Here is a 27,874-nt window from a genome sequence, read left to right as displayed (position 1 = left end):
AGGGGAACAGAGGGAAGAGGACAGAGGTAGAGACATGTAGAGGGGAACAGAGGGAAGAGGATAGAGGTAGAGACATGTAGGAACAAGTCAAACAGTAGTGGGAGCTGGCCCACAGGGAACAAGTCAAACAGTAGTGGGTTCTGGCCCACAGGGAACAAGTCAAACAGTAGTGGGAGCTGGCCCACAGGGAACAAGTCAAACAGTAGTGGGTTCTGGCCCACAGGGAACAAGTCAAACAGTAGTGGGAGCTGGCCCACAGGGAACAAGTCAAACAGTAGTGGGTTCTGGCCCACAGGGAACAAGTCAAACAGTAGTGGGTTCTGGCCCACAGGGAACAAGTCAAACAGTAGTGGGTTCTGGCCCACAGGGAACAAGTCAAACAGTAGTGGGTTCTGGCCCACAGGGAACAAGTCAAACAGTAGTGGGAGCTGGCCCACAGGGAACAAGTCAAACAGTAGTGGGTTCTGCCCCACAGGGAACAAGTCAAACATTAGTGGGTTCTGGCCCACAGGGAACAAGTCAAACAGTAGTGGGTTCTGGCCCACAGGGAACAAGTCAAACAGTAGTGGGTTCTGGCCCACAGGGAACAAGTCAAGTCAAACAGTAGTGGTTTCTGGCCCACGGGGAACAAGTCAAACAGTAGTGGGAGCTGGCCCACAGGGAACAAGTCAAACAGTAGTGGGTTCTGGCCCACAGGGAACAAGTCAAACAGTAGTGGGAGCTGGCCCACAGGGAACAAGTCAAACAGTAGTGGGTTCTGGCCCACAGGGAACAAGTCAAACAGTAGTGGGTTCTGGCCCACAGGGAACAAGTCAAACAGTAGTGGGTTCTGGCCCACAGGGAACAAGTCAAACAGTAGTGGGAGCTGGCCCACAGGGAACAAGTCAAACAGTAGTGGGTTCTGACCCACAGGGAACAAGTCAAACAGTAGTGGGAGCTGGCCCACAGGGAACAAGTCAAACAGTAGTGGGTTCTGGCCCACAGGGAACAAGTCAAACAGTAGTGGGTTCTGGCCCACAGGGAACAAGTCAAACAGTAGTGGGAGCTGGCCCACAGGGAACAAGTCAAACAGTAGTGGGTTCTGACCCACGGGGAACAAGTCAAACAGTAGTGGGTTCTGGCCCACAGGGAACAAGTCAAACAGTAGTGGGTTCTGGCCCACAGGGAACAAGTCAAACAGTAGTGGGTTCTGACCCACGGGGAACAAGTCAAACAGTAGTGGGAGCTGGTCCACAGGGATCTCAGGCAGTTAAAGGATGTCTGAGTAGTGATGTTTGGTGTCTGGGAGAAGGTTTGGATATACTGCATGTGTGTGAGTCTTGATACGACAGGCTACAGGGGGTTTGGGAGGAGATGGGCTCGCTACAGGGCTCACGTGGTGGGCAATGCATCAGCATGTTTATGTAGGATCGGTCGTGTGAACGTGTGAGCGTGTGAGCGTGTGTGCATGTGTTAAGGTGGGTCGGGGGACATAGAGGCTATATATTGACAGCACTTCCAGGACCTGTGTGTATCACTGTATCTGTAAAGCTGTAGCATAGACTACTGTCAAAGCAGCGTTTGGTCTCCATACTGTTAGCCATGCTATAGCAGCCGTGGCAGGTACACACACATGTACAGTATGTTTGTGCTGGTTAAGTGGGCTCGTCAGTGAGCGCAGTGGGAGGCAGGCTTTACTGCAGGCTGTAGCCCATAGCAGGTGGCTCATTATAGGCCTGATGGGAGGCTTAAAAGTGTTGCACAGGTAGGACCTCTTTCCCAGTAACACCTGTCTGCCGTTTACACTTTGAAATCATAACAGTGCGCCATTAGGAGCTCTGTTAGCATCCCGTTAAGTCCTGTTAGCATCCCGTTAAGTCCCGGCCGGACACCGGTGTCTGCCGCCAGGCTCCAAAAGGATTGTGGGATTTCAGAACCATATGTTTCTGATTAATAATGGTGGGACTGAATGAGTTTGTGTGAAAAAGCCGCAGCGTGTGTATGTGTATGTAAGCTTCTCCTCGTCTCCTCTCCTCTCCTCTCCTCCTCTCCTCTCCTCTCCTCCTCTTCTTTCCCTTATTCAAGCATATTTCAGTCTAAAACAAAGCATTTCAAACACACACACACACAAAGTGAAATCTAAGCATGCCTAGATATTTTATATTGAATGATAATATATATATTTTTTAATTGTGCTAAGCTAAATTATTTAACGTTGTTGGCAGATAATTTAGCTTATTTTAACAAAAAAATAGCTTGATGCTTAGATTTCACTTTTTGCCGTGCACACACACACACACACACATACACAAACCAGCGCAGACAAACCAGGGTGACCTGTTTATGTTTGTGGTGTCTCATTCAGTTCAATGTTGCCATGGATCGGCGTCCTGGCATGAAGTATTGATAGTAATAATGTCTGAGAGAGAATTGGATGTGGCATCGTTTTGTCAACGTCCCTCTAATCCCATGCAGTGTGCTAGCCTGTATCTGACCGAAACTCAGCCTGCTCTCTCTGTTCCCACAACGTTGGGGTTGCCTTGACAAATCTGTTGAAACGCCGGCCCCTGCTCCTCCATTGTCAGGGAGCGGCCTGGTCTGTCTGTCTGTCTGTCCGTCCGTCCGTCCGTCCGTCCGTCCGTCCGTCCGTCCGTCCGTCCGCCCGCCCGCCAAAGAGCACAACGAGGGAAAGCCACGGCATATTTTAGTTTACCAAAATGGCAGTCAAATCCCTATACTCCACCCGACCCCTCTATCTTGCCCACATTGCACACTCCTAAGCCACTCGATTGACAGGATGAAGGGATATCATTCCCCTTTGTGTGTGTTTGATAGGTTGGAACACGGATGTGTACATTGTAAAAACACCAAACACGGTCTGTGACATTTTCTCCTCACAAAAACAGTAACTAAATCTCTGGTTACACTAAGGTTACTCCTCACGGAATATGTTAAAGAAAGGTGACAACATAAAAAATGTCCATCAATATACATACAAACCATGTTTTTTTCCTTACTTCCTTATCAGAATGATTTGTGTATTTGTTGCCTACAGACATGAATAAGGTGGATTGATCCTCACTACAGGTGCATGACTCTGAAATGAACGTGAATGTTTACAATTAAATTGTTGTCATAGAGTTGGAAACAAACACAGAGAGTTGAGGGCTACCGCTGAGGGTTACCGCTGAGGGTTACCGCTGAGGGCTACCGCTGAGGGTTACCGCTGAGGGTTACAGCTGAGGGTTACCGCTGAGGGTTACAGCTGAGGGCTACCGCTGAGGGTTACAGCTGAGGGTTACCGCTGAGGGTTACCGCTGAGGGTTACCGCTGAGGGTTACCGCTGAGGGTTACCGCTGAGGGCTACCGCTGAGGGTTACCGCTGAGGGTTACCGCTGAGGGTTACAGCTGAGGGTTACCGCTGAGGGTTACAGCTGAGGGCTGCCGCTGAGGGTTACAGCTGAGGGTTACCGCTGAGGGTTACCGCTGAGGGTTACCGCTGAGGGTTACAGCTGAGGGCTACCGCTGAGGGCTACCGCTGAGCGCTACCGCTGAGGGTTACAGCTGAGGGTTACCGCTGAGGGCTACCGCTGAGGGTTACCGCTGAGGGTTACACCTGAGGGCTACCGCTGAGCGTTACCGCTGAGGGTTACACCTGAGGGCTACCGCTGAGGGTTACGGCTGAGGGCTACAGCTGAGGGTTACACCTTAGGGCTACCGCTGAGGGTTACAGCTGAGAGCTACTGCTGAGGGATACACCTGAGGGCTACCGCTGAGGGTTACACCTGAGGGCTACCGCTGAGGGCTACCGCTGAGGGTTACACTTGAGGGCTACCGCTGAGGGTTACACCTGAGGGCTACCGCTGAGGGCTACCGCTGAGGGCTACCGCTGAGGGCTACCGCTGAGGGTTACCGCTGAGGGTTACAGCTGAGGGCTACCGCTGAGGGTTACCGCTGAGGGTTACAGCTGAGGGCTACCGCTGAGGGTTACCGCTGAGGGCTACCGCTGAGCGCTACCGCTGAGGGCTACACCTGAGGGCTACATCTGAGGGCTACCGCTGAGGGCTACCGCTGAGGGCTTCAGCTGAGGGCTACCGCTGAGGGTTACACCTGAGGGCTACACCTGAGGGCTACACCTGAGGGCTACAGCTGAGGGCTACAGCTGAGGGCTACACCTGAGGGCTACACCTGAGGGCTACACCTGAGGGCTACAGTTGAGGGCTACTGCTGAGGGCTACCGCTGAGGGCTACACCTGAGGGCTACCGCTGAGGGCTACCGCTGAGGGCTACAGCTGAGGGCTACCCCTGAGGGCTACACCTGAGGGCTACCGCTGAGGGTTACACCTGAGGGCTACCGCTGAGGGTTACACCTGAGGGATACCGCTGAGGGCTACCGCTGAGGGTTACACTTGAGGGCTACCGCTGAGGGTTACACCTGAGGGCTACCGCTGAGGGTTACACCTGAGGGTTACCGCTGAGGGTTACAGCTGAGGGCTACCGCTGAGGGCTGCCGCTGAGGGTTACCGCTGAGGGCTACCGCTGAGCGCTACCGCTGAGGGCTACACCTGAGGGCTACATCTGAGGGCTACATCTGAGGGCTACCGCTGTGGGCTACCGCTGAGGGCTACCGCTGAGGGTTACACCTGAGGGCTACACCTGAGGGCTACAGCTGAGGGCTACACCTGAGGGCTACAGCTGAGGGCTACACCTGAGGGCTACACCTGAGGGCTACACCTGAGGGCTACAGTTGAGGGCTACCGCTGAGGGCTACACCTGAGGGCTACCGCTGAGGGCTACCGCTGAGGGCTACCGCTGAGGGCTACCCCTGAGGGCTACACCTGAGGGCTACCGCTGAGGGCTACCCCTGAGGGCTACAGCTGAGGGCTACCGCTGAGGGCTACCTCTAAGGGCTTCCGCTGAGGGCTACCACTGAGGGTTATACCTGAGGGCTACAGTGGGAGGACAGGGTGAGGAAGGGTGTGGGTGGGAGGGAGGCAGTGTGAGGATACCCAGGTATCTAGGCAAGGTGGGGGGGGGGGTTCAGTGGCCTCCCTGATCGGCCCAGTCAGCTCCCTCTCTGTCCGAAAGAAGCAGGACCTTGGGAGAGGGTGATCACTGGGGTGTGGAGGGGGGGGGGGGGCAGCCTAATCTCAGTGATTGGTCAGGAGGCCAGCCTTATCTCAGTGATTGGTCAGGAGGCCAGCCTAATCACAGTGATTGGTCAGGAGGCCAGCCTACTCCCCTTTGCATTTCTGTTTCTTCTATTTCACTTGTATCTTATCTCAGGAACGTCTTCTCCATGCATTCCTCCTTCTCTTCATCCTCCCTCTCCCTCCTCCACACCCTTCAAACTAACACATACCACACTGCACCATCAACCCACTGGACATAACACACACTGTCAGTCGGAATCATCACATACACACCCAATGCTCTGTATAAAGCAGCATTCCACATGTAGAAGGGTGAAGACAAGAGGGAAGGGATAAAGATATGTTTGAAGAAGGGCTGTGGACTGGCGGAGGGGGGTGTTGAGGGGTTATGGGTCACCAGGCTGCGTAGACACCCCCCTGGGGCGTCCCGGCTCGCCATCACAAACAAAATCTGACTAGTCTGAGCAGTGTGTCACAGGGCTTTTAATTGCTTGTTCCTGTCTCCTTCCCCCGTCTCTCCTCTCTTCACCACCTCCTCCCCCCACAGCACTGCCGGAACTGGGTGTCAAGCCCCGAGCCCCTGGACACACCGGTGGAGCCCATGCTACCAGACTGCCCTCACCTCTCTGCAGGTACGGTGTGTGACAGTGGATTCATCTCTCCCTCTCTCTCAATCTTTGTATGTATATCTCTCTATATATGTTTTTTGTATCTATCTCTCTCTCTATATATCTCTATTTATCTATTTCTCTCTGTCTATCTTTATCTATGTACAGTTGAAGTCGGAAATTTACATACACCTCAGCCAAATACATTTAAACTCAGTTTTCACGATTCCTGGCATTTAATTCTAGTAAAAATTCCCTAAAAAAATTCCCTATCTTGGGTCATTTAGGATCACCACTTTATTTTAAGAATGTGAAATGTCAGTATAATAGGAGATAGAATTATTTATGTCAGCTTTTATTTCTTTCACATTCACAGTAGGTCAGAAGTTTACATACACTCAATTAGTATTTGGTAGCATTGCCTTTAAATTGTTTAACTTGGGTCAAATGTTTCGGGTAGACTTCCACAAGCTTCCCACAATAAGTTGAGTGAATATTGGCCCATTCCTCCTGACAGAGGTGGTGTAACTGAGTCAGGTTTGTAGGCCTCCTTGCTCGCACACGCTTTCTAAGTTCTGCCCACACATTTTCTATAGGATTGAGGTCTGGTTTTGTGATGGCCACTCCAATACCTTGACTCTGTTGTCTTTAAGCTATTTTGCCACAACTTTGGAAGTATGCTTGGGGTCATTGTCCATTTGGAAGACCCATTTGCAACCAAGCTTTAGCTTCCTGACTGATGTCTTGAGATGTTGCTTCAATATATCCACATAATTTTCGTTCCTCATGATGCCATTTATTTTGTGAAGTGCACCAGCCCCTCCTGCAGCAAAGCACCCCCACAACATGATGCTGACACCCCCGTGCTTCACGGTTGGGATGGTGTTCTTCGGCTTGCAAGCCTCCCCCTTTTCCCTCCAAACATAACAATGGTCATTAATGCTGAACAGTTCTATTTTTGTTTCATCAGACCAGAGGACATTTCTCCAAAAATTACGAACTTTGTCCCCATGTACAGTTGCAAACCGTAGTCTGGCTTTTTAATGGTGGTTTTGGAGCAGTGGCTTCTTCGTTGCTGAGCGGCCTTTCAGGTTATGTCGATATAGGATTTGTTTTACTGTGGATATAGATACTTTTGTACCTGTTTCCTCCAGCATCATCACAAGGTCCTTTGCTGTTGTTCTGGGATTGATTTGCACCTTTCACACCAAAGTACGTTCACCTCTAGGAGACAGAACGCATCTCCTTCCTGAGCTGTATGACGGCTGCATGGTCCCATGGTGTTTATACTTGTGTACTATTGTTTGTACAGATGAATGTGGTACCTTCAGGCATTTGGATGAACAAGGATGAACCAGGATGAAGGATGAACCAGACTTCTACCATTTGTTTTCTGATTTCTTTTGATTTTCCATGATGTCAAGCAAAGAGGCACTGAGTTTGAAGGTAGGCCTTGAAATACATCCACAGGTACACCTCCAATTGACTCAAATTATGTCAATTAGCCTATCAGAAGCTTCTAAAGTCTTGACATAATTTTCTGGAATTTTCCAAGGTGTTTAAAGGCACAGTCAACTTAGTGTATGTAAACTTCTGACCCACTGGAATTGTGATAAAGTGAATTATAAGTGAAATAATCTGTCTGTAAACAATTGTTGGACAAACACCATGAGGCTCCAGGACTTAACCACTGTTATACAGTATCAGTCAAATGTTTGGACACACCTTCACCTTCAAGTTTATTTTCTATTTTTACTATTTTCAACATTGTAGAATAATAGTGACGACATCAAAACTATGAAATAACACATATGGAATAATGTAGTAACCAAATATTTTTTGCTTTTCCTTTACTCTGAGGTCTAACTCATCCCAAACCATCTCAATTGGCTTGAGGTTGGTTGATTGTGGTGGCCAGGTCATCTGGTGCAGCATTCCATCACTCTCCTTCTTGGTCAAATAGTCCTTATACAGCCTGGAGGTGTGTTCGGTCATTTTCCTGTTGAAAAAATGATATCCCCACTAAGCGCAAACCAGATGGGTTGGAGTATCGCTGCAGAAGGCTGTGGTAGCCATGCTGGTTAAGTGTGTCTTGAATTCTAAATAAATCACAGTCATTGTCACCAGGAAAGCACCCCCACACCATCACTCCTCCGTGATTCACGGTGGGAACCACACATGTGGAGATCATCCATTCACCTACTCTGCATCTCACAAAGACATGGCAGTAGGAACCAAAAAATGGACTCATCAGACCAAAGAACAGATTTTTTATTTGAGCTGCTTGCCATATTATGGACTTGGTCTTTTACCAAGTAAGGCTTTCTTCTGTATACCACCTCTACCTTTTCACAGTACAGTTGATAGGCTCAAACACATTAGGAAGGAATTAAATTCCACAAATTAACTTTTAACAAGGCACACCTATTAATTGAAATGTATACCTCATGAAGCTGGTTGAGAGAATTCCAAGAGTGTGTAAAGCTGTCATCAAGGCAAAGGGTGGCTACTTTGAAGAATCTCAACTTTAAAATATATGTTGATTTGATTTGGTTACTACATAATTCCATTTGTGTTATTTCATAGTGTTGATGTCTTCACTGTTATTCTACAATACAGAAAATAGGACAAATAAAGAAAAACCCTTGAATGAGGAGGTGTGTCCAAACTTTTGACTGGTACTGTATGTCACAGTTGTCAGGACTTGTCTTATTCCGGCCATATTTGATTGAGCATTGGTCTTAATGACTTTTACATCAGTGATAATGAGAGAGAGTGAGTGTAAAGTTGCGTCCAGCTCAGCAAGTCTTTGGTGGGTAGTCGCTCTGGTCTCGTGTCAAAGGTTGATTTGATTGTCTTTGTGTCCTTGGTGGCTTGACAGGGAGCGAGGCACCACCATTGTGCTGTGAGTCACAAGAGAGCAGCCAGAGGTGACAGAGGTGGAGGGAAGGGTGTCAAAGTACCATGACCCAGCTTTTTCTCTGCTGAGGGAATGCTTCTCAATTCATCCCTCCATCCCTCCCATCCATATCCTTGTCCATAATTCAGCTGTCACGACGGGGAGTGTGTGTGTGTGTGTGTGTGTGTGTGTGTGTGTGTGTGTGTGTGTGTGTGTGTGTGTGTGTGTGTGTGTGTGTGTGTGTGTGTGTGTGTGTGTGTGTGTGTGTGTGTGTGTGTGTGTGTGTGTGTGTGTGTGTGTGTGTGTGTGTGTGTGTGTGTGTGCGCGCGTGCCCGCGTGCATGCCTGCTACTATGGTAGGGGATTGCTCTGCTCTGAGGAGATAATGGCTAACCACAATGTGTTCATCAACAGACTTCTGTTTCCTCGTTGTCACTAACCTCACACACACACACACACACACACACACACAGAGACAGCATACCACACCAAGAGCTAACTGCACTCTCCTGGATCCCGGGAAGCCTCCGGCTACTGGGACACTATGGTGAATGGCGCCTGATCAGACAGACACTAAGACATCTGAAGGCAAACCAAGGCATGCCATTGGCTGTCCTTCAGATGTTTTGGTTTGAGTGACAGGGCTGTCAGGCAGTGAGGAGGGAGTCACTGGCGGCACTGAAGGATGAGTCTCCCTTTCATTCCATCCCACTGATCTCTCTCTCCATCTCTCTCTCTCTCCACCTCTCTCTCTCTCTCTCCATCTCTCTCTCTCTCCCCTCTCTCTCTCTCTCTCTCTCTCTCTCTCTCTCTCTCTCTCTCTCTCTCTCTCTCTCCATCTCTCTCTCTCTCCACCTCTCTCTCTCTCTCTCTCTCCCCCTCTCTCTCTCTCCCCCTCTCTCTCTCTCTCTCTCTCTCTCTCTCTCTCTCTCTCTCCCCCTCTCTCTCTCTCTCTCTCTCCACCTCTCTCTCTCTCTCCACCTCTCTCTCTCTCCACCTCTCTCTCTCTCTCTCTCCATCAATTCAATTCAATTCCATTCAAGGGCTTTATTGGCATGGGAAACATGTGTTCACATTGCCAAAGTAACCATCTCTCTCTCTCTCCATCTCTCTCTCTCTCCACCTCTCTCTCTCTCTCCATCTCTCTCTCTCTCCACCTCTCTCCACCTCTCTCTCCATCTACCTCTCTCTCTCTCTCTCTCTCTCTCTCTCTCTCTCTCTCTCTCTCTCTCTCTCTCTCTCTCTCTCTCTCTCTCTCTCTCTCTCTCCCTCTCTCTCTCTCTCTCTCTCTCTCTCTCTCTCTCTCTCTCTCTCTCTCTCTCTCTCTCTCTCTCTCTCTCTCTCTCTCTCTCTCTCTCCATCTCTCTCTCCATCTCTCTCTCTCGCTCTGTCTCTGTCTCTGTCTGTGTCTGTGTCTGTGTCTGTGTCTCTGTCTCTGTCTCTCATTCCCTTCCCTGTCTCTCCATGTGTGGTGCTGTTGTTGCGTAGGTGTTCTCCATGCAGGTTTTGGTGTTTGGCAGAAGGACCTGGAGACAGGCCTGTCTGTCTTTCTGTTGGTGCTAATCATCTGTGAAGCAACATTGGTACCAGCATGGCAATGCCCCACTGAGGGGCTGTTTAGTGTGAGGGGTATCTGCTACCATCTCTGTTTATTGTTTTTAACGTGATAGACCCTGGACCGGTTCCCTGTTAGCCTGGCTAGCTTTTCTCCCTCTCTCTCTTTTTCATTTTCATTCCCTCTTTCAAAAGGAAACTTCCCCTAGAAGGTCACTGCTCCAGAGCTGGCAGCGGCCTGACAGACTGGCATCATTTTATCAGTTAGGAGCATGTTGAAAACTGCCTAAATATGCAGATAAAGTGGAACAAATCTCCTGCTGGAAAGCTTCTCCGTGTGCCTGGGGGCTGGGGAGAGGGGCAGGGGGCTGGGGAGAGGGCAAGGGGTGCTGGGGAGAGGGGCAGGGGCTGGGAGGAGGGCTAGGGGGTGGGGAGAGGGCTAGGGGTGCTGGGGAGAGGGCTAGGGGGGCTGGGGAGAGAGGGCTGGGGAGAGAGGGCTGAGGAGAGGGCTAGGGGGCTGGGGAGAGGGGCTGGGGGCTGGGGAGAGGAGCTGGGGAGAGGGGAGCTAGGGAGAGGGGCTGGGGAGAGGGGCATGGGGCTGGGGAGAGGGCTAGGGGGCTTGGGAGAGGGGCAGGGGAGAGTGGCTGGGGAGAGGGGCATGGGGCTGGGGAGAGGGGATGGGGGCTGGGGAGAGGGATAGGGGCTGGGGAGAGAGGCAGGGGAGAGTGGCTGGGGAGATTCAGGGGGCTGGGGAGAGTGGGATAGGGGCTGGGGAGAGGGGCAAGGGGGCTAGGAAGAGGGGCAGGGGGCTGGGGAGAGGGCTAGGGGGACTGGGGAGAGGGGCAGTTGGGCTGGGGAGAGTGGGATAGGGGCTGGGGAGAGGGGCTGGGGGGCTGGAGAAGGGCAGGGGGCTGGGGCCCTCCCAGGGTCTGACTCACCACTGCTGGGCTGCAGTCACAGAGCAGATAGCCAGGAGAGAGAGAGAGGCAGAGCTGGGCAGGCCCGCTCTAGTCAGGCTTAGAGTCACACAACAGTGATAACACACTGTAGTTAAAATAATAGTTATTTTTGATTTTGTGATTTTTTTTCAATTCAACAAAATTGAATTCAACTAAGTAACAAAGAATTGTTGCAATGTGGATGTATGAATTTATCAAACCAAAAGTGTCAAATATAGAGATTTAAGAAAAGTCTCGTATGTTTTACCTGAACTCAAGACTTCCAGTGATTCCTGCAAGCCTGTAGAAAGAAATGGATGATGTAGTGTGTGTGTGTTGCGGAGATGAGCCCTGTGATGAGATGAGCACAGTGTAAAGCCTCTGATACGGCACTGCTGACCATGAAACACTTCTGCTTGTCGCCCCCTCCGCCCGGCCTACAGGCCCCCGTCCATCCGTCTGATGGATGTTTATCTGTTGAGTTACACTTCCAGAGGAAACGCATCCCGCCTCATCTCCTCATTTCCTCTGTTTTTTCAGCTTAACTTTTTTCAGGCGTTGGGGGGGTGTCTGCTGGCTCATCGAAAGATCAGAGGAAGGGCGTATTTTTGGCTTCTTTGTCTTTACTGACGTTAGCGTGGTCTAGCGTTAGGGGAGCCGAGCTTTAGAGAAGCCTAGCGTTAGAGGAACCTAGTGTTAGAGGAGCCTAGCGTTAGCGTGGCCTAGCGTTAGAGGAGCCTAGCGTTAGAGGAACCTAGTGTTAGAGGAGCCTAGCGTTAGCGTGGCCTAGCGTTAGAGGAGCCTAGCGTTAGAGGAGCCTAGCGTTAGAGGAGTCTAGCGTTAGCGTGGCCTAGCTTTAGAGGAGCCTAGCGTTAGAGGAGCCTAGCGTTAGAGGAGCCTAGCGTTAGCGTGGCCTAGCATTAGAGGAGCCTAGCGTTAGCATGGCCTAGCATTAGAGGAGCCTAGCGTTAGAGGGGCCTAGCGTTAGAGGGGCCTAGCGTTAGAGGGGCCTAGCGTTAGCGTGGCCTAGCGTTAGAGGGGCCTAGCGTTAGCGTGGCCTAGCGTTAGCGTGGCCTAGCGTTAGAGGAGCCCAGCATAGCAGGAAATAGCTAGGGTAAGTGGTGAGGAACCAGAAACAAACTCTGACCCTGATCCTGTCACGGTGCTCATCTTCGGGGCAAGTTTATCATCTGGATCGTACAGGTGCCAAGCTCGCTGACCCGGCAGTCGCTTGGCTCTTATGGTTCTGTCACCATCCACCTCTCTGAGAACACCATAGACATGGACGGATTTTAGATACAACCACAGACAGAGGTGATTGTGTGTTGGAGGGATGTTACGGTATTCACGGAACATGGACCTCATTTTTATTTGTAGAATGTTTGAAGAACGTTTGATACTGTTTATTGGTGAAATATTCATCATCTAACTGAGTAGTTAAGTGATTTTTAGGCATGTATTGAGATGCTGTGTCTATGTTCAGGAAACACGTTGGCTGCCGTCATCAGCCTCTCCTCCCAGCCTAACCAGCCTTTCATCTTCTTCTTCCTCTGTACTAACTAGGGTTTCAACATTCAACTTTCCATAAATAACCCTAGTGTTCCTGAATTCCCAGTTGGAAGATTCCTGGAATCAGGAGGGATTTCCAACTGGGATTCCTGGAATCAGGAGGGATTTCCAACTGGGATTCCTGGAATCAGGAGGGATTTCCAACTGGGATTCCTGGAATCAGGGGGGATTTTCAACTGGGATTCCTGGAATCAGGAGGGATTTCCAACTGGGATTTATGGAAAATGACCGTAGTACTAACATACTCCACCACTACACATATTGTCACAAATCATTGTGCCGCTTGTGTCATGTATTGAATGTATCTTACTCTTATTTATAAGCTCCCGATGCCCCCCCTCTCCCTCTATCCCTCTACCCCCACTTTCTCTCACCTCCCTCTTTCTCCCCTCCCTCTGTCTCCCCCTGCCCCCCCCTCTCCCTCTATCCCTCTACCCCCACTTTCTCTCACCTCCCTCTTTCTCCCCTCCCTCTGTCTCCCCCTGCCCCCCCCTCTCCCTCTATCCCTCTACCCCCACTTTCTCTCACCTCCCTCTTTCTCCCCTCCCTCTGTCTCCCCCTGCCCCCTCTCCCTCTATCCCTCTACCCCCACTTTCTCTCACCTCCCTCTTTCTCCCCTCCCTCTGTCTCCCCCTGCCCCCTCTCCCTCTATCCCTCTACCCCCACTTTCTCTCACCTCCCTCTTTCTCCCCTCCCTCTGTCTCCCCCTTCCCCCTCTCTCCCTCTATCCCTCTACCCCCACTTTCTCTCACCTCCCTCTTTCTCCCCTCCCTCTGTCTCCCCCTGCCCCCTCTCTCCCTCTATCCCTCTACCCCCACTTTCTCTCACCTCCCTCTTTCTCCCCTCCCTCTGTCTCCCCCTGGCCCCCCCCTCTCCCTCTATCCCTCTACCCCCACTTTCTCTCACCTCCCTCTTTCTCCCCTCCCTCTGTCTCCCCCTGGCCCCCTCTCCCTCTATCCCTCTACCCCCACTTTCTCTCACCTCCCTCTTTCTCCCCTCCCTCTGTCTCCCCCTCTCTCCCCCTCCTTCTGTCTCCCCCTCTCTCCCCCTATCTCCCCCTCCTTCTCTCCCCTCTCTCTCCCTCTCTCCCCTCTCTTTCTCACCTCCCTCTTTCTCTCTCCCCTCCCTCTTTCTCCCCTCCCTCTGTCTCTCTTTCTGCATTTGCTCTTTCTCCTCCTCTCTCTCCTCCTCTCTCTCCCCCTCCCTCTCTCTCTCTCACCCCCTCCCTCTCTCTCTCTCTCTCTCTCTCTCTCTCTCTCCGTTGTAGAGGATCGGAAGACACAGCCTTCATTTGCTATTTCTCTTTCAAATGGAGTTGAGGCCTAAAGGTGCTTGATCCGTGTGCTCCGGCACCAGACTGGTGGGCCCTGACCCACTTGGCTCACAGCTTTATGTAATGAGGCCTGAGTTTAAAAGAACCATGCAGACAGGAGCAGACCACTGGAGAGAGAATCATGTTTATTTTGCCATCTACTTTCCCTTCCTCCCTTTTCTGTGTCTCTGAGTTTGTTGTACCTCTGTGATTGGTCTACAACACAGAAGGCCTCTGACAGGGTCATATTCAAGGCACTTTGTCAACAAAAATAATGTATGAGTGGCTAATGTGGAGGGAGGAGGTGGAAGGGAACAGCTTCAAGAAACAGTCAAAGCTGTACAGGTGATCTTATTAGTCTTTCTCTTTGTCTCCCTTTTAAATAATGGACTCTGTATGGATTGTTTGACATCTGTTTTGGAGACATTGGCAGGTTAAAGTATCTGAGTGGCGTGATGCAGAGAGAGATAGAAAAACCTCCATTTTCACACTAACAGAAACGGAGAAACGACACAACTGAAAGTAATTTGACCCGGAATGAACAGACTGACCCAGGCTACAACCCCCTACATGTAAACTTAGGGGGACAATATGAAAAAGATCCCCCTTGAGAGAGAAGGGAGCCTTGAGAGGAACCCGATTGCTTTGTATCAAAGACCCGGTCACTTTGCTCACTTTGAGATGACTGTGTGTGTCTATCGACTGATCTTGGTGTTCCCTGTCTCTGTCTGTGACGTTTGTCTGAAGTCTGGTGAGAGTTAGGACATGATGCATACCAACTACCATCAGAACATATACACCATTCTGCCATGGGCCTTGGCGAGGTCTCTGTTTTCTCAATAATGCAACATAAATATGTGTTTCATGATAACATTAGAAGCTTATTGTTACATCTCAAAATCAATATATTGAATGTATGTTTGCATCAGCTGTATGTACAGTACTGGTCAACAGTTTGGGCACACCTACACGTTCAAGGGTTTTTCTTTATTTTACTATTTTCTACATTGTAGAATAACAGTGAAGACATCAAAACTATGAAATAACACATGGAATCATGTAGTAACCAAAACAGTGTTAAACAAATCTAAATATAGTTGCCACCCTTTGCCTTGATGACAGCTTTGCACACTCTTGGCATTCTCTCAACCAGCTTCATGAGGTAGTCAACTGGAATGCATTTTAATAATTAGGTGTGCCTTGTTAAAAGTTCATTTGTGGAATGTATTTCCTTCTTAATGCGTTTGAGCCAATCAGTTGTGTTGTGACAAGGTAGAGGTGGTATCTTGAAGATGGCCCTATTTGGTAATAGACCAAGTCCATATTATGGCAAGAACAGCTCAAATAAGCAGAGAGAAATGACAGTCCATCGTTACTTTAAGACATGAAGGTCATTCAATACGGAAAATGTCAAGAACTTTGAAAGTTTCTTCAAGTGCAGTCGCAAAAACCATCAAGCGCTATGACGTAACTTGCTCTCATGAGGACCGCCACAGGAAAGGAAGACCCAGAGTTACCACTGCTGCAGAGGATAAGTTCATAGCGTTACCAGCCTCAAATCACCTTTTAACGTGGCGGCAGGGTAGCCTAGTGGTTAGAGCATTGGACTAGTAACCGAAAGGTTGCAAGTTAAAATCCCCGAGCTGACAAGGTGCAAAATCTGTCGTTCAGCCCCTGACCCACTGTTCCTAGGCCGTCATTGAAAATAAGAATGTGTTCTTAACTGACTTGCCAAGTTAAATAAAGGTCAAATAAATAAAAGATTGAACCTTACAGAGTTAAAGTAACAGACACAAATCTGTCCTTTGGTCTGATGAGTACAAATTTTGGATTTCTGCTTCCAACCGCCGTGTCTTTAAGATGCAGAGTAGATGAATCACCGCATGTGTGGTTCCCACCATGGAGCATGGAGGAGGAGGTGTGATGATGTGGGGGTGCTTTGCTGGTGACTCTGTCAGTGATTTATTTAGAATTCAAGGCACACTTAACCAGCATGGCTACCACATCATTCTGCAGCGATACACCATCCCACATGGTTTGCGCTTAGTGGGACTATCATTTGTTTTTCAACAGGACAATGACCCAAAACAAAACTCCAGGCTGAGTAAGGGCTATTTGACCAAGAAGGAGAGTGATGGAGTGCTGAATCAGATGACCTGGCATCCACAATCACCCGACCTCAACCCGATTGAGATGGTTTGGGATGAGTTTGACCACAGAGTAAAGGAAAAACATCCAACAAGTGCTCAGCATATGTGGGAACTCCTTCAAGACTGTTGGATAAGAATTCCAGGTGACTACCTGATGAAGCTGGTTGAGAGAGGCAAAGCTGTCATCAAGACAAAGGATAGCTACTTTGAAGAATCTAAAATACAAGTATATTTTGATTTAACACTTTTGTTTACTACATTAATCCATATGTGCTATTTCATAGTTTTAATGTCTTCACTGTTATTCTACAATGTAGAAAATAGTTTTTTTTTTTAAATAAAAACCTCTTGAATGAGTAGGTGTGTCCAAAATTTTGACTGGTAGTTCTGTATGTATGCATAGAATGACAGAGAGTGGCAGCTACACTGTGTGATTCCATTGAGAGTAGCATGGCCCTGCCTAGACTTTTGTCTGGGAGTATTGGGTGGAATTCTCACTGGTCTAGTGGTCCCGTAATGGTTTCTCTCATGAGGCTGTCAAAGTGATAATAAGCTGGTCAGGCTGACTTGGTAAAAATGTGAAAACGTAGCAGCCCCAGCTGTCTCCGTGAAAACCGCCTCACTGAGTCTTTATGCTATCTCTTTTATTCCTGTTAATCTCATTTTATCTCCAAGCCTTTTCCCTCATCACATCCACGCCTGTAATCTCGTCGCCCACATTTATTTTATTAGAAATTGTATGGCAACTGGTTGCTAAGCAACACTGAAGGTCAGGTAAAATTTGTTGTATTTTTTAGAGTGGTAAAGCCCACCTACAGGTAATTGCCAAAATAATGGAAACACTTGAGTAAATGAGGGTACAAAATGTAATGAAAGCAGGCGCTTCCACATAGGTGTGGTTCCTCAGTTAATTAAGCAAATTAACATCCCATCATGCTTAGGGTCATGTATAAAAATGATGTACAGGCCATTAATTTGGCCACCATGTCTATGCTCCCATAGGATAACAATGCCCCTATCCACAAGGCACAGGTGGTCACTGAATGGTCATGAAAACTATGTAAACCATATACCATGGCCATCTCAGTCACCAGATCTCAACCCAGTTGAACACTTATGGGAGATTCTGGAGCGGTGCCTGTGACAGCATTTTCCACCACCTCAACAAAACACCAAATGATGGAATTTGTTGTGGAAGAATAGTGTCGCATCCTTCCAATAAAGACCCAGTAGAAACTGTTCTGGCTCGTGATGGCCCAAGGTCCTATTAAGACACTTTGTGACTCCTTTATTTTGGCAGTTATCCGTATCTATTGGTTTGTGAATGTAGTGAAGGGTAATCTACGTAAATGCCATCTGCTCATCTTGTTTATTTTGTGAAAAGTGTTTATGCACCTTTTGTGTAATATTAGTGTTTACATTAATACACCCGTCACCTCCACCTGTGTTTACCTTTTTGCATCTATTATGGTCCCATGTGGCTTAGTTGGTAGAGCATGGTGCTCTAAGCATGGTGCATGGTGCTTGCAATTCCAGGGTTTTGTGGGTTTGATTCCCACTGGGGCCACATGGACACATGACTGTTATTCGCTTTGGATGTGTGTGCTACATAGCATACAATTCACCATACCCAGGGTCTCTGTCTGTAGATCACCATACCCAGGGTCTCTGTCTGTAGATCACCATACCCAGGGTCTCTGTCTGTAGATCACCATACCCAGGGTCTCTGTCTGTAGATCACCATAACCAGGGTCTCTGTCTGTAGATCACCATACCCAGGGTCTCTGTCTGTAGATCACCATACCCAGGGTCTCTGTCTGTAGATCACCATACCCAGGGTCTCTGTCTGTAGATCAACATACCCAGGGTCTCTGTCTGTAGATCACCATACCCAGGGTCTCTGTCTGTAGATCACCATACCCAGGGTCTATGTCTGTAGATCACCATACCCAGGGTCTCTGTCTGTAGATCACCATACCCAGGGTCTCTGTCTGTAGATCACCATACCCAGGGTCTCTGTCTGTAGTTCAACATACCCAGGGTCTCTGTCTGTAGATCACCATACCCAGGGTCTCTGTCTGTAGATCACCATACCCAGGGTCTCTGTCTGTAGATCACCATACCCAGGGTCTCTGTCTGTAGATCACCATACCCAGGGTCTCTGTCTGTAGATCACCATACCCAGGGTCTCTGTCTGTATATCACCATACCCAGGGTCTCTGTCTGTAGATCCCCATACCCAGGGTCTCTGTCTGTACATCACCATACCCAGGGTCTCTGTCTGTAGATCACCATACCCAGGGTCTCTGTCTGTAGATCACCATACCCAGGGTCTCTGTCTGTACATCACCATACCCAGGGTCTCTGTCTGTAGATCACCATACCCAGGGTCTCTGTCTGTAGATCACCATACCCAGGGTCTCTGTCTGTAGTTCACCATACCCAGGGGCTCTGTCTGTAGATCACCATACCCAGGGTCTCTGTCTGTAGTTCACCATACCCAGGGTATCTGTCAGTAGATCACCATACCCAGGGTCTCTGTCTGTAGATCACCATACCCAGGGTCTCTGTCGGTAGATCACCATACCCAGGGTCTCTGTCTGTAGTTCACCATACCCAGGGTCTCTGTCTGTAGATCACCATACCCAGGGTCTCTGTCTGTACATCACCATACCCAGGGTCTCTGTCTGTAGTTCACCATACCCAGGGTCTCTGTCTGTAGATCACCATACCCAGGGTCTCTGTCTGTAGATCACCATACCCAGGGTCTCTGTCTGTAGATCAACCATACCCAGGGTCTCTGTTTGTAGATCAACATACCCAGGGTCTCTGTCTGTAGATCACCATACCCAGGGTCTCTGTCTGTAGTTCACCATACCCAGGGTCTCTGTCTGTAGATCACCATACCCAGGGTCTCTGTCTGTAGGTCACCATACCCAGGGTCTCTGTCTGTAGATCAACCATACCCAGGGTCTCTGTCTGTAGATCAACCATACCCAGGGTCTCTGTCTCTAGATCACCATACCCAGGGTCTCTGTCTGTAGATCACCATACCCAGGGTCTCTGTCTGTAGATCAACATACCCAGGGTCTCTGTCTGTAGATCACCATACCCAGGGTCTCTGTCTGTAGATCAACCATACCCAGGGTCTCTGTCTGTAGATCACCATACCCAGGGTCTCTGTCTGTAGTTCACCATACCCAGGGTCTCTGTCTGTAGATCACCATACCCAGGGTCTCTGTCTGTACATCACCATACCCAGGTTCTCTGTCTGTAGTTCACCATACCCAGGGTCTCTGTCTGTAGATCACCATACCCAGGGTCTCTGTCTGTAGATCACCATACCCAGGGTCTCTGTCTGTAGATCAACCATACCCAGGGTCTCTGCTTGTAGATCAACATACCCAGGGTCTCTGTCTGTAGACCACCATACCCAGGGTCTCTGTCTGTAGTTCACCATACCCAGGGTCTCTGTCTGTAGATCACCATACCCAGGGTCTCTGTCTGTAGATCACCATACCCAGGGTCTCTGTCTGTAGATCACCATACCCAGGGTCTCTGTCTGTAGATCAACATACCCAGGGTCTCTGTCTGTAGATCACCATACCCAGGGTCTCTGTCTGTAGATCACCATACCCAGGGTCTCTGTCTGTAGATCAACATACCCAGGGTCTCTGTCTGTAGATCAACCATACCCAGGGTCTCTGTCTGTAGATCAACATACCCAGGGTCTCTGTCTGTAGATCACCATACCCAGGGTCTCTGTCTGTAGATCACCATACCCAGGGTCTCTGTCGGTAGATCACCATACCCAGGGTCTCTGTCTGTAGTTCACCATACCCAGGGTCTCTGTCTGTAGATCACCATACCCAGGGTCTCTGTCTGTACATCACCATACCCAGGGTCTCTGTCTGTACATCACCATACCCAGGGTCTCTGTCTGTAGTTCACCATACCCAGGGTCTCTGTCTGTAGATCACCATACCCAGGGTCTCTGTCTGTAGATCAACCATAACCAGGGTCTCTGTTTGTAGATCAACATACCCAGGGTCTCTGTCTGTAGATCACCATACCCAGGGTCTCTGTCTGTAGTTCACCATACCCAGGGTCTCTGTCTGTAGATCACCATACTCAGGGTCTCTGTCTGTAGATCACCATACCCAGGGTCTCTGTCTGTAGATCAACCATACCCAGGGTCTCTGTCTGTAGATCAACCATACCCAGGGTCTCTGTCTGTAGATCACCATACCCAGGGTCTCTGTCTGTAGATCAACATACCCAGGGTCTCTGTCTGTAGATCAACATACCCAGGGTCTCTGTCTTTAGATCACCATACCCAGGGTCTCTGTCTGTAGATCACCATACCCAGGGTCTCTGTCTGTAGATCAACATACCCAGGGTCTCTGTCTGTAGATCACCATACCCAGGGTCTCTGTCTGTAGATCACCATACCCAGGGTCTCTGTCTGTACATCACCATACCCAGGGTCTCTGTCTGTACATCACCATACCCAGGGTATCTGTCTGTAGATCACCATACCCAGGGTCTCTGTCTGTACATCACCATACCCAGAGTCTCTGTCTGTAGATCACCATACCCAGGGTCTCTGTCTGCAGATCACCATACCCAGGGTCTCTGTCTGTAGATCACCATACCCAGGGTCTCTGTCTGTAGATCACCATACCCAGGGTCTCTGTCTGTAGATCACCATACCCAGGGTCTCTGTCTCTACATCACCATACCCAGGGTATCTGTCTGTAGATCACCATACCCAGGGTCTCTGTCTGTAGATCACCATACCCAGGGTCTCTGTCTGTAGATCACCATACCCAGGGTCTCTGTCTGTAGATCACCATACCCAGGGTCTCTGTCTGTAGATCACCATACCCAGGGTCTCTGTCTGTAAATCACCATACCCAGGGTCTATGTATGTAGATCACCATACCCAGGGTCTCTGTCTGTAGATCACCATACCCAGGGTCTCTGTCTGTAGATCAACCATACCCAGGGTATCTGTCTGTAGGTTCTCCATACTCCGGGTATCTGTCTGTAGATCACCATACCCAGGGTCACTATTAAGGGTGTTAATAGAACCCTGTGTGAGCAGGGTGTGTGTGGGGGGTGTTGGGTGGCAGAGGGTTCATCTGTGGAGGGGGGGTAAAGTCATCTGAATGCTTTCCATCTGAAACAGTTCATGTGTATATTATGACAACATTTTGTGACTTTTCTTTTGCTTTGTTCAGCAAAGGGTTTTTTCTTCTGTTCGTGCACACAAAACATTTTCTCCAGGTAAGTTGAAGTTCGTGAGCCGACGTCTACGTCCTTTGTCATTGGTCAACCATAAGGATTTTTCACATAAGTGTTTGTTGTTATTCAACGATAGACAACTTGTTTCCATGCACATTTTGCCACTTGAGAAATACTGCACCGCTAAGAAGTTGCACGACTAAAACGAATGACACATTTATTGAGGAAGTGTATACTCAGAAAGGTGTCTCAAGATGGACAAACAGTGCTGTTGCCGGGGGAAAAAAGTTCAAGTGCACTCTGTTTTACCCAACCCTCTCCTCCTGTGATTAGCCCCAGCGGATGCCTTCAGGCAGCTGGCCACCCACTACCAATAGTGGTAGCATCACCGTGGAATCACCGCCTCTAACTGGGGGAGGAGGATGAACCAGGGGGTAGGAGGGAGGGGAGTGTTGAGGCTTCTTCAACCACTAGAGGCCTTCTGTGACTGACGTTTTTAGCATAGATATCTGGCCATGTGTTTGGTGTTGCTGGACATAGCCTGGTTAGCCTGGGTTAGCCCTGGTTAGCCTGGGTTAGCGTTGGTTAGCCCCATGCTCTGTGAGTGACTGTTTTCTTGTGGGACCATGATGTTTTTATCATGCCGTCAGAACGCACGTGTCTCTTCAGAGTCTCTGCCATGCTGAACAACAGCACTGTCACTATGGAGTCCCTCTACACAGGCCACGCTTGATTCAATTCCCCCTATTCAATTCTCGGGCCGACTCTTTTCTCTGTATATATCAATGATGTTGCTCTTGCTGCGGGCGATTCCCTGATCCACCTCTACGCAGACGACACCATTCTATATACTTTTGGCCCGTCATTGGACACTGTGCTATCAAACCTTCAAACGAGCTTCAATGCCATACAGCACTCCTTCCGTGGCCTCCAACTGCTCTTAAACGCGAGTAAAACCAAATGCATGCTTTTCAACCGATCGCTGCCTGCACCCGCATGCCCGACTAGCATCACCACCCTGGATGGTTCCGACCTTGAATATGTGGACATCTATAAGTACCTAGGTGTCTGGCTAGACTGCAAACTCTCCTTCCAGACTCACATCAAACATCTCCAATCGAAAATCAAATCAAGAGTCGGCTTTCTATTCCGCAACAAAGCCTCCTTCACTCACGCTGCCAAGCTTACCCTAGTAAAACTGACTATCCTACCGATCCTCGACTTCGGCGATGTCATCTACAAAATGGCTTCCAACACTCTACTCAGCAAACTGGATGCAGTCTATCACAGTGCCATCCGTTTTGTCACTAAAGCACCTTATACCACCCACCACTGCGACTTGTATGCTCTAGTCGGCTGGCCCTCACTACATATTCGTCGCCAGACCCACTGGCTCCAGGTCATCTACAAGTCCATGCTAGGTAAAGCTCCGCCTTATCTCAGTTCACTGGTCACGATGGCAACACCCATCCGTAGCACACGCTCCAGCAGGTGTATCTCACTGATCATCCCTAAAGCCAACACCTCATTTGGCCGCCTTTCGTTCCAGTGCTCTGCTGCCTGTGACTGGAACGAATTGCAAAAATCGCTGAAGTTGGAGACTTTTATCTCCCTCACCAACTTCAAACATCAGCTATCCGAGCAGCTAACCGATCGCTGCAGCTGTACATAGTCTATAGGTAAATAGCCCACCCATTTTCACCTACCTCATTCCCATACTGTTTTTATACTGTTTTTATTTATTTACTTTTCTGCTCTTTTGCACACCAATATCTCTACCTGTACATGACCATCTGATCATTTATCACTCCAGTGTTAATCTGCAAAATTGTATTATTCGCCTACCTCCTCATGCCTTTTGCACACATTGTATATAGACTGCCCATTTTTTTCTACTGTGTTATTGACTTGCTAATTGTTTACTCCATGTGTAACTCTGTGTTGTCTGTTCACACTGCTATGCTTTATCTTGGCCAGGTCGCAGTTGCAAATGAGAACTTGTTCTCAACTAGCCTACCTGGTTAAATAAAGGTGAAATAAATAAAAATAAAAAATTAAAAAATATTCCCTTCCTCTGAGACTCCTTTCGTTTGTTTCATGATGCACAATTTCGAAGTGTGTTCATGATGTCCATTCATTAGGTTTAGCTGCTAATGGGCCCTTTAGTGTGACAGGCTTTGATAAGGCTAGGGGAGAGGAGAGGTTGTTGCCTGACTAGACTACAGGAGGCTGGATAACTACAGTTAAAGCAGGGCAGAGACGCACCAGGACGAAACACCCAGCACTAATCAATTCCAGAAAGGCTCAGCTTTGTGTCAGCATTGTGATCGCTTTATGATATTTCTGCTGATAGCATTTACAGTTTCCTGTTTGGTTAAAACATATTTCGAGATGTTGTGGCAGCCCCCTCCCCTGTTTTCTTTTTCACAATTAGGTTATAATGAAATGCACATCGAATGTGATTGTAAATAAATAAAAGACAACAAACACGAGAGAGCTCTGAGAATATATTAGGAATGTATATAATTGCAGAGAGATGATTAGTGAAGAGAAAAGCCTCCTTGAAGGTCCTTGAGTTGTAATCAGCCTCAAATTACAATATTTATTTGTTGCCTTTTTGACAGAAAAATTATAACTTATTTATATAATTCTGTAAAAATATTTGACATAAATTTGTGCTGCGGAGTTGTGAGTGTGCAGCAGCGGTGACCTTGGATCATCCACCGTAGATAAAAACTTTAATAAGATGCGTCTGCGGGTCGGGAGACAAACAGCCGTGACACCAGCGTGTGTGTGAGTATTAGGGAGATGTCGCAATTAGAGGATGATTTCCTCCAGATAAAGTGGCAGAGTATCCTGGGTAGTAAGTGCAGAGGAACCTGGGTTATGTGCTCAGAGGAGCCTGGGTTATGTGCTCAGAGGAGCCTGGGTAGTAAGCGCAGAGGAACCTGGGTTATGTGCTCAGAGGGGCCTGGGTAGTAAGTGCAGAGGAACCTGGGTTATATGCTCAGAGGAGCCTGGGTAGTAAGCGCAGAGGAACCTGGGTTATGTGCTCAGAGGGGCCTGGGTAGTAAGCGCAGAGGAACCTGGGTTATGCGCTCAGAGGGGCCTGGGTAGTAAGCGCAGAGGAACCTGGGTTATGTGCTCAGAGGAGCCTGGGTAGTAAGCGCAGAGGAACCTGGGTTATGCGCTCAGAGGGGCCTGGGTAGTAAGCGCAGAGGAACCTGGGTTATGCGCTCAGAGGGGCCTGGGTAGTAAGCGCAGAGGAACCTGGGTTATGCGCTCAGAGGGGCCTGGGTAGTAAGCGCAGAGGAACCTGGGTTATGCGCTCAGAGGGGCCTGGGTAGTAAGCGCAGAGGAACCTGGGTTATGCGCTCAGAGGGGCCTGGGTAGTAAGCGCAGAGGAACCTGGGTTATGTGCTCAGAGGAGCCTGGGTAGTAAGCGCAGAGGAACCTGGGTTATGCGCTCAGAGGGGCCTGGGTAGTAAGCGCAGAGGAACCTGGGTTATGCGCTCAGAGGAGCCTGGGTGGTAAGCGCAGAGGAACCTGGGTTATGTGCTCAGAGGAGCCTGGGTAGTAAGCGCAGAAGAACCTGGGTTATGCGCTCAGAGGGGCCTGGGTAGTAGGCGCAGAGGAACCTGGGTTATGCGCTCAGAGGAGCCTGGGTAGTAAGCGCAGAGGAACCTGGGTTATGCGCTCAGAGGGGCCTGGGTAGTAAGCGCAGAGGAACCTGGGTTATGCGCTCAGAGGGGCCTGGGTAGTAAGCGCAGAGGAACCTGGGTTATGCGCTCAGAGGGGGCTGGGTAGTAAGCGCAGAGGAACCTGGGTTATGTGCTCAGAGGAGCCTGGGTAGTAAGCGCAGAGGAACCTGGGTTATGTGCTCAGAGGAGCCTGGGTAGTAGGCGCAGAGGAACCTGGGTTATGCGCTCAGAGGGGCCTGGGTAGTAAGCGCAGAGGAACCTGGGTTATGTGCTCAGAGGAGCCTGGGTAGTAAGCGCAGAGGAACCTGGGTTATGTGCTCAGAGGAGCCTGGGTAGTAAGCGCAGAGGAACCTGGGTTATGTGCTCAGAGGAGCCTGGGTAGTAAGCGCAGAGGAACCTGGGTTATGCACTCAGAGGGGCCTGGGTAGTAAGCGCAGAGGAACCTGGGTTATGCGCTCAGAGGGGCCTGGGTAGTAAGCGCAGAGGAACCTGGGTTATGTGCTCAGAGGAGCCTGGGTAGTAAGCGCAGAGGAACGTGGGTTATGTGCTCAGAGGAGCCTGGGTAGTAAGCGCAGAGGAACCTGGGTTATGCGCTCAGAGGAGCCTGGGTAGTAAGAGCAGAGGAACCTGGGTTATGCGCTCAGAGGGGCCTGGGTAGTAAGCGCAGAGGTACCTGGGTTATGTGCTCAGAGGAGCCTGGGTAGTAAGCGCAGAGGAACCTGGGTTATGCGCTCAGAGGGGCCTGGGTAGTAAGTGCAGAGGAACCTGGGTTATGCACTCAGAGGGGCCTGGGTAGTAAGCGCAGAGGAACCTGGGTTATGTGCTCAGAGGAGCCTGGGTAGTAAGCGCAGAAGAACCTGGGTTATCCGCTCAAAGGGGCCTGGGTAGTATGCGCAGAGGAACCTGGGTTATGCGCTCAGAGGGGCCTGGGTAGTAAGCGCAGAGGAACCTGGGTTATGCTCTCAGAGGAGCCTGGGTAGTAAGCGCAGAGGAACCTGGGTTATATGCTCAGAGGAGCCTGGTTAATAAGCGCAGTGGAGCCTTGGGTAGTAAGCGCAGAGGAACCTGGGTTATGTGCTTAGAGGAGCCTGGGTAGTAGGCGCAGAGGAACCTGGGTTATGCGCTAAGAGGAGCCTGGGTAATAAGCGCAGTGGAGCTATTTCCTTTAGAGAGAGTGCCAAAGAGGAGCCTGGGTAATTAGCACTGAAGAGCCTTGGTAATAAGTGCCATCAGAGCCTGGGTAATAAGTGCCAACGGAGCATGGGTAATAAGTGCCATCGGAGCCTGGGTAATAAGTGCCATCGGAGCCTGGGTAATAAGTGCCATTGGAGCCTGGGTAATAAGCTCAGAGGAGCCTGGGTAATAAGTGCCATCGGAGCATGGGTAATAAATGCCATTGGACCCTGGGTAATAAGCGCAGAGTAGCCTGGGTAATAAGCGCAGAGTAGCCTGGGTAAAAGCGCCGAGTAGCCTGGGTAATAAGCGCAGAGTAGCCTGGGTAATAAGCGCAGAGTAGCCGGGGTAATAAGTGCCATTGGAGCCTGGGTAATAAGCGCAGAGGAGCCTGGGTAATAAGCACATAGTAGCCTGGGTAATAAGCGCAGAGTAGTCTGGGTAATAAGCGCAGAGTAGCCTGGGTAATAAGCGCAGCGTAGCCTGGGTAATAAGCACAGAGTAGCCTGGGTAATAAGCGCAGCGTAGCCTGGGTAATAAGCACAGAGTAGCCTAGGTAATAAGCATAGAGTAGCCTGGGTAATAAGCACAGAGTAGCCTGGGTAATAAGCATAGAGGAACCTGGGTAATAAGCATAGAGGAACCTGGGTAATTTCCTTTAGAGAAAGTGCCAAAGACGAGCCTGGGTAATTAGTGCTGAGGAGCCTGGGTAATTAGCACAGAGGAGCCTGGGTAATTAGCACAGAGGAGTCTGGGTAACTAGTGCTGAGGAGCCTGGGTAATTAGCACATAAGGAGCCTGGGTAATTAGCGCAGAGGAGGCTGGGTAGTAAGCTCAGAGGAGCCTGGGTAATAAACTCAGAAGCGTAGGGCTTGTGTGTGGCCTGGAAAGGTGTAATTCTAAACTGCTTTGAAAGTCATTGTGCCTGGGAGTAATGAGGTGGCCTGCACCCTCTCTTCCTCTCCTCCACCACTTCCTTCCCTCACTCTCTCACCTCACGGCCCTCGGCAGCAACGTCAGGGGACTTTTAGCCTCCACGTCACCTGGCCACCACATGGCCCTCGTGCACCAGTCCTGGTATGACCCCACATAGTGAGGAATCAGGGGAGGTGCCACACCATGCTGCTTCAATCCTTACCCCCAGACCATCATTAACACCAATGTCCTGGACCGCTCAATTTTATTAAATGTTTTTACGAATGATTCAATTAAGAAGCTTTAGGATTAACCTTTCTATTCAAGATGGCGTAGAAGTCAGACGTCTTTTGTCCTCCTCTTGACGTGTCCTGTGTATATATATCTTTTTAGATATTCTTTCTTCGCATATATTTTTTTGATTTTCAACTTCAACATACTCTCCTGCAATCCACCTCACCCAATGTGGTTTGGATCTGGATCTGATATGTTCTTTACTTCTGAACCGGAACCCCAACAGAAGCTTGCCAGATAACTAGCTACTAGCCAGTAGTCAGCTAGCCACTGCTAGCGGTCATCAGCTACCTTTAGCCCGGACAACTCTCGCCAGTCTGCGCAGCGCAACTCAAACCAGAGCAAATCGGACTTATTCTTCTCCATATCTCCGGATTCCAACC

At 49.5% G+C, this 27,874-nt stretch overlaps 1 protein-coding gene across 1 annotated transcript in view; it reads left to right on the top strand.

Annotated features, from left to right (window-relative positions):
• Positions 1-27,874, top strand: part of LOC127907221 (cotranscriptional regulator FAM172A homolog) — a 396,526-nt gene that overhangs the window by 272,157 nt on the left and 96,495 nt on the right. The window contains exon 9 of the mRNA XM_052461201.1: positions 5,680-5,764. Coding sequence (XP_052317161.1) covers positions 5,680-5,764 — 85 coding nt within the window. The remainder of the gene's footprint in view (positions 1-5,679; positions 5,765-27,874) is intronic.

The sequence above is a fragment of the Oncorhynchus keta genome, chromosome 14, assembly GCF_023373465.1.
Source record: "Oncorhynchus keta strain PuntledgeMale-10-30-2019 chromosome 14, Oket_V2, whole genome shotgun sequence".
Classification (NCBI taxonomy): Eukaryota; Metazoa; Chordata; class Actinopteri; order Salmoniformes; family Salmonidae; genus Oncorhynchus; species Oncorhynchus keta.
Note: the sequence above shows the minus strand (reverse complement) of the source record. Positions and strands in the feature narration are given on the sequence as shown.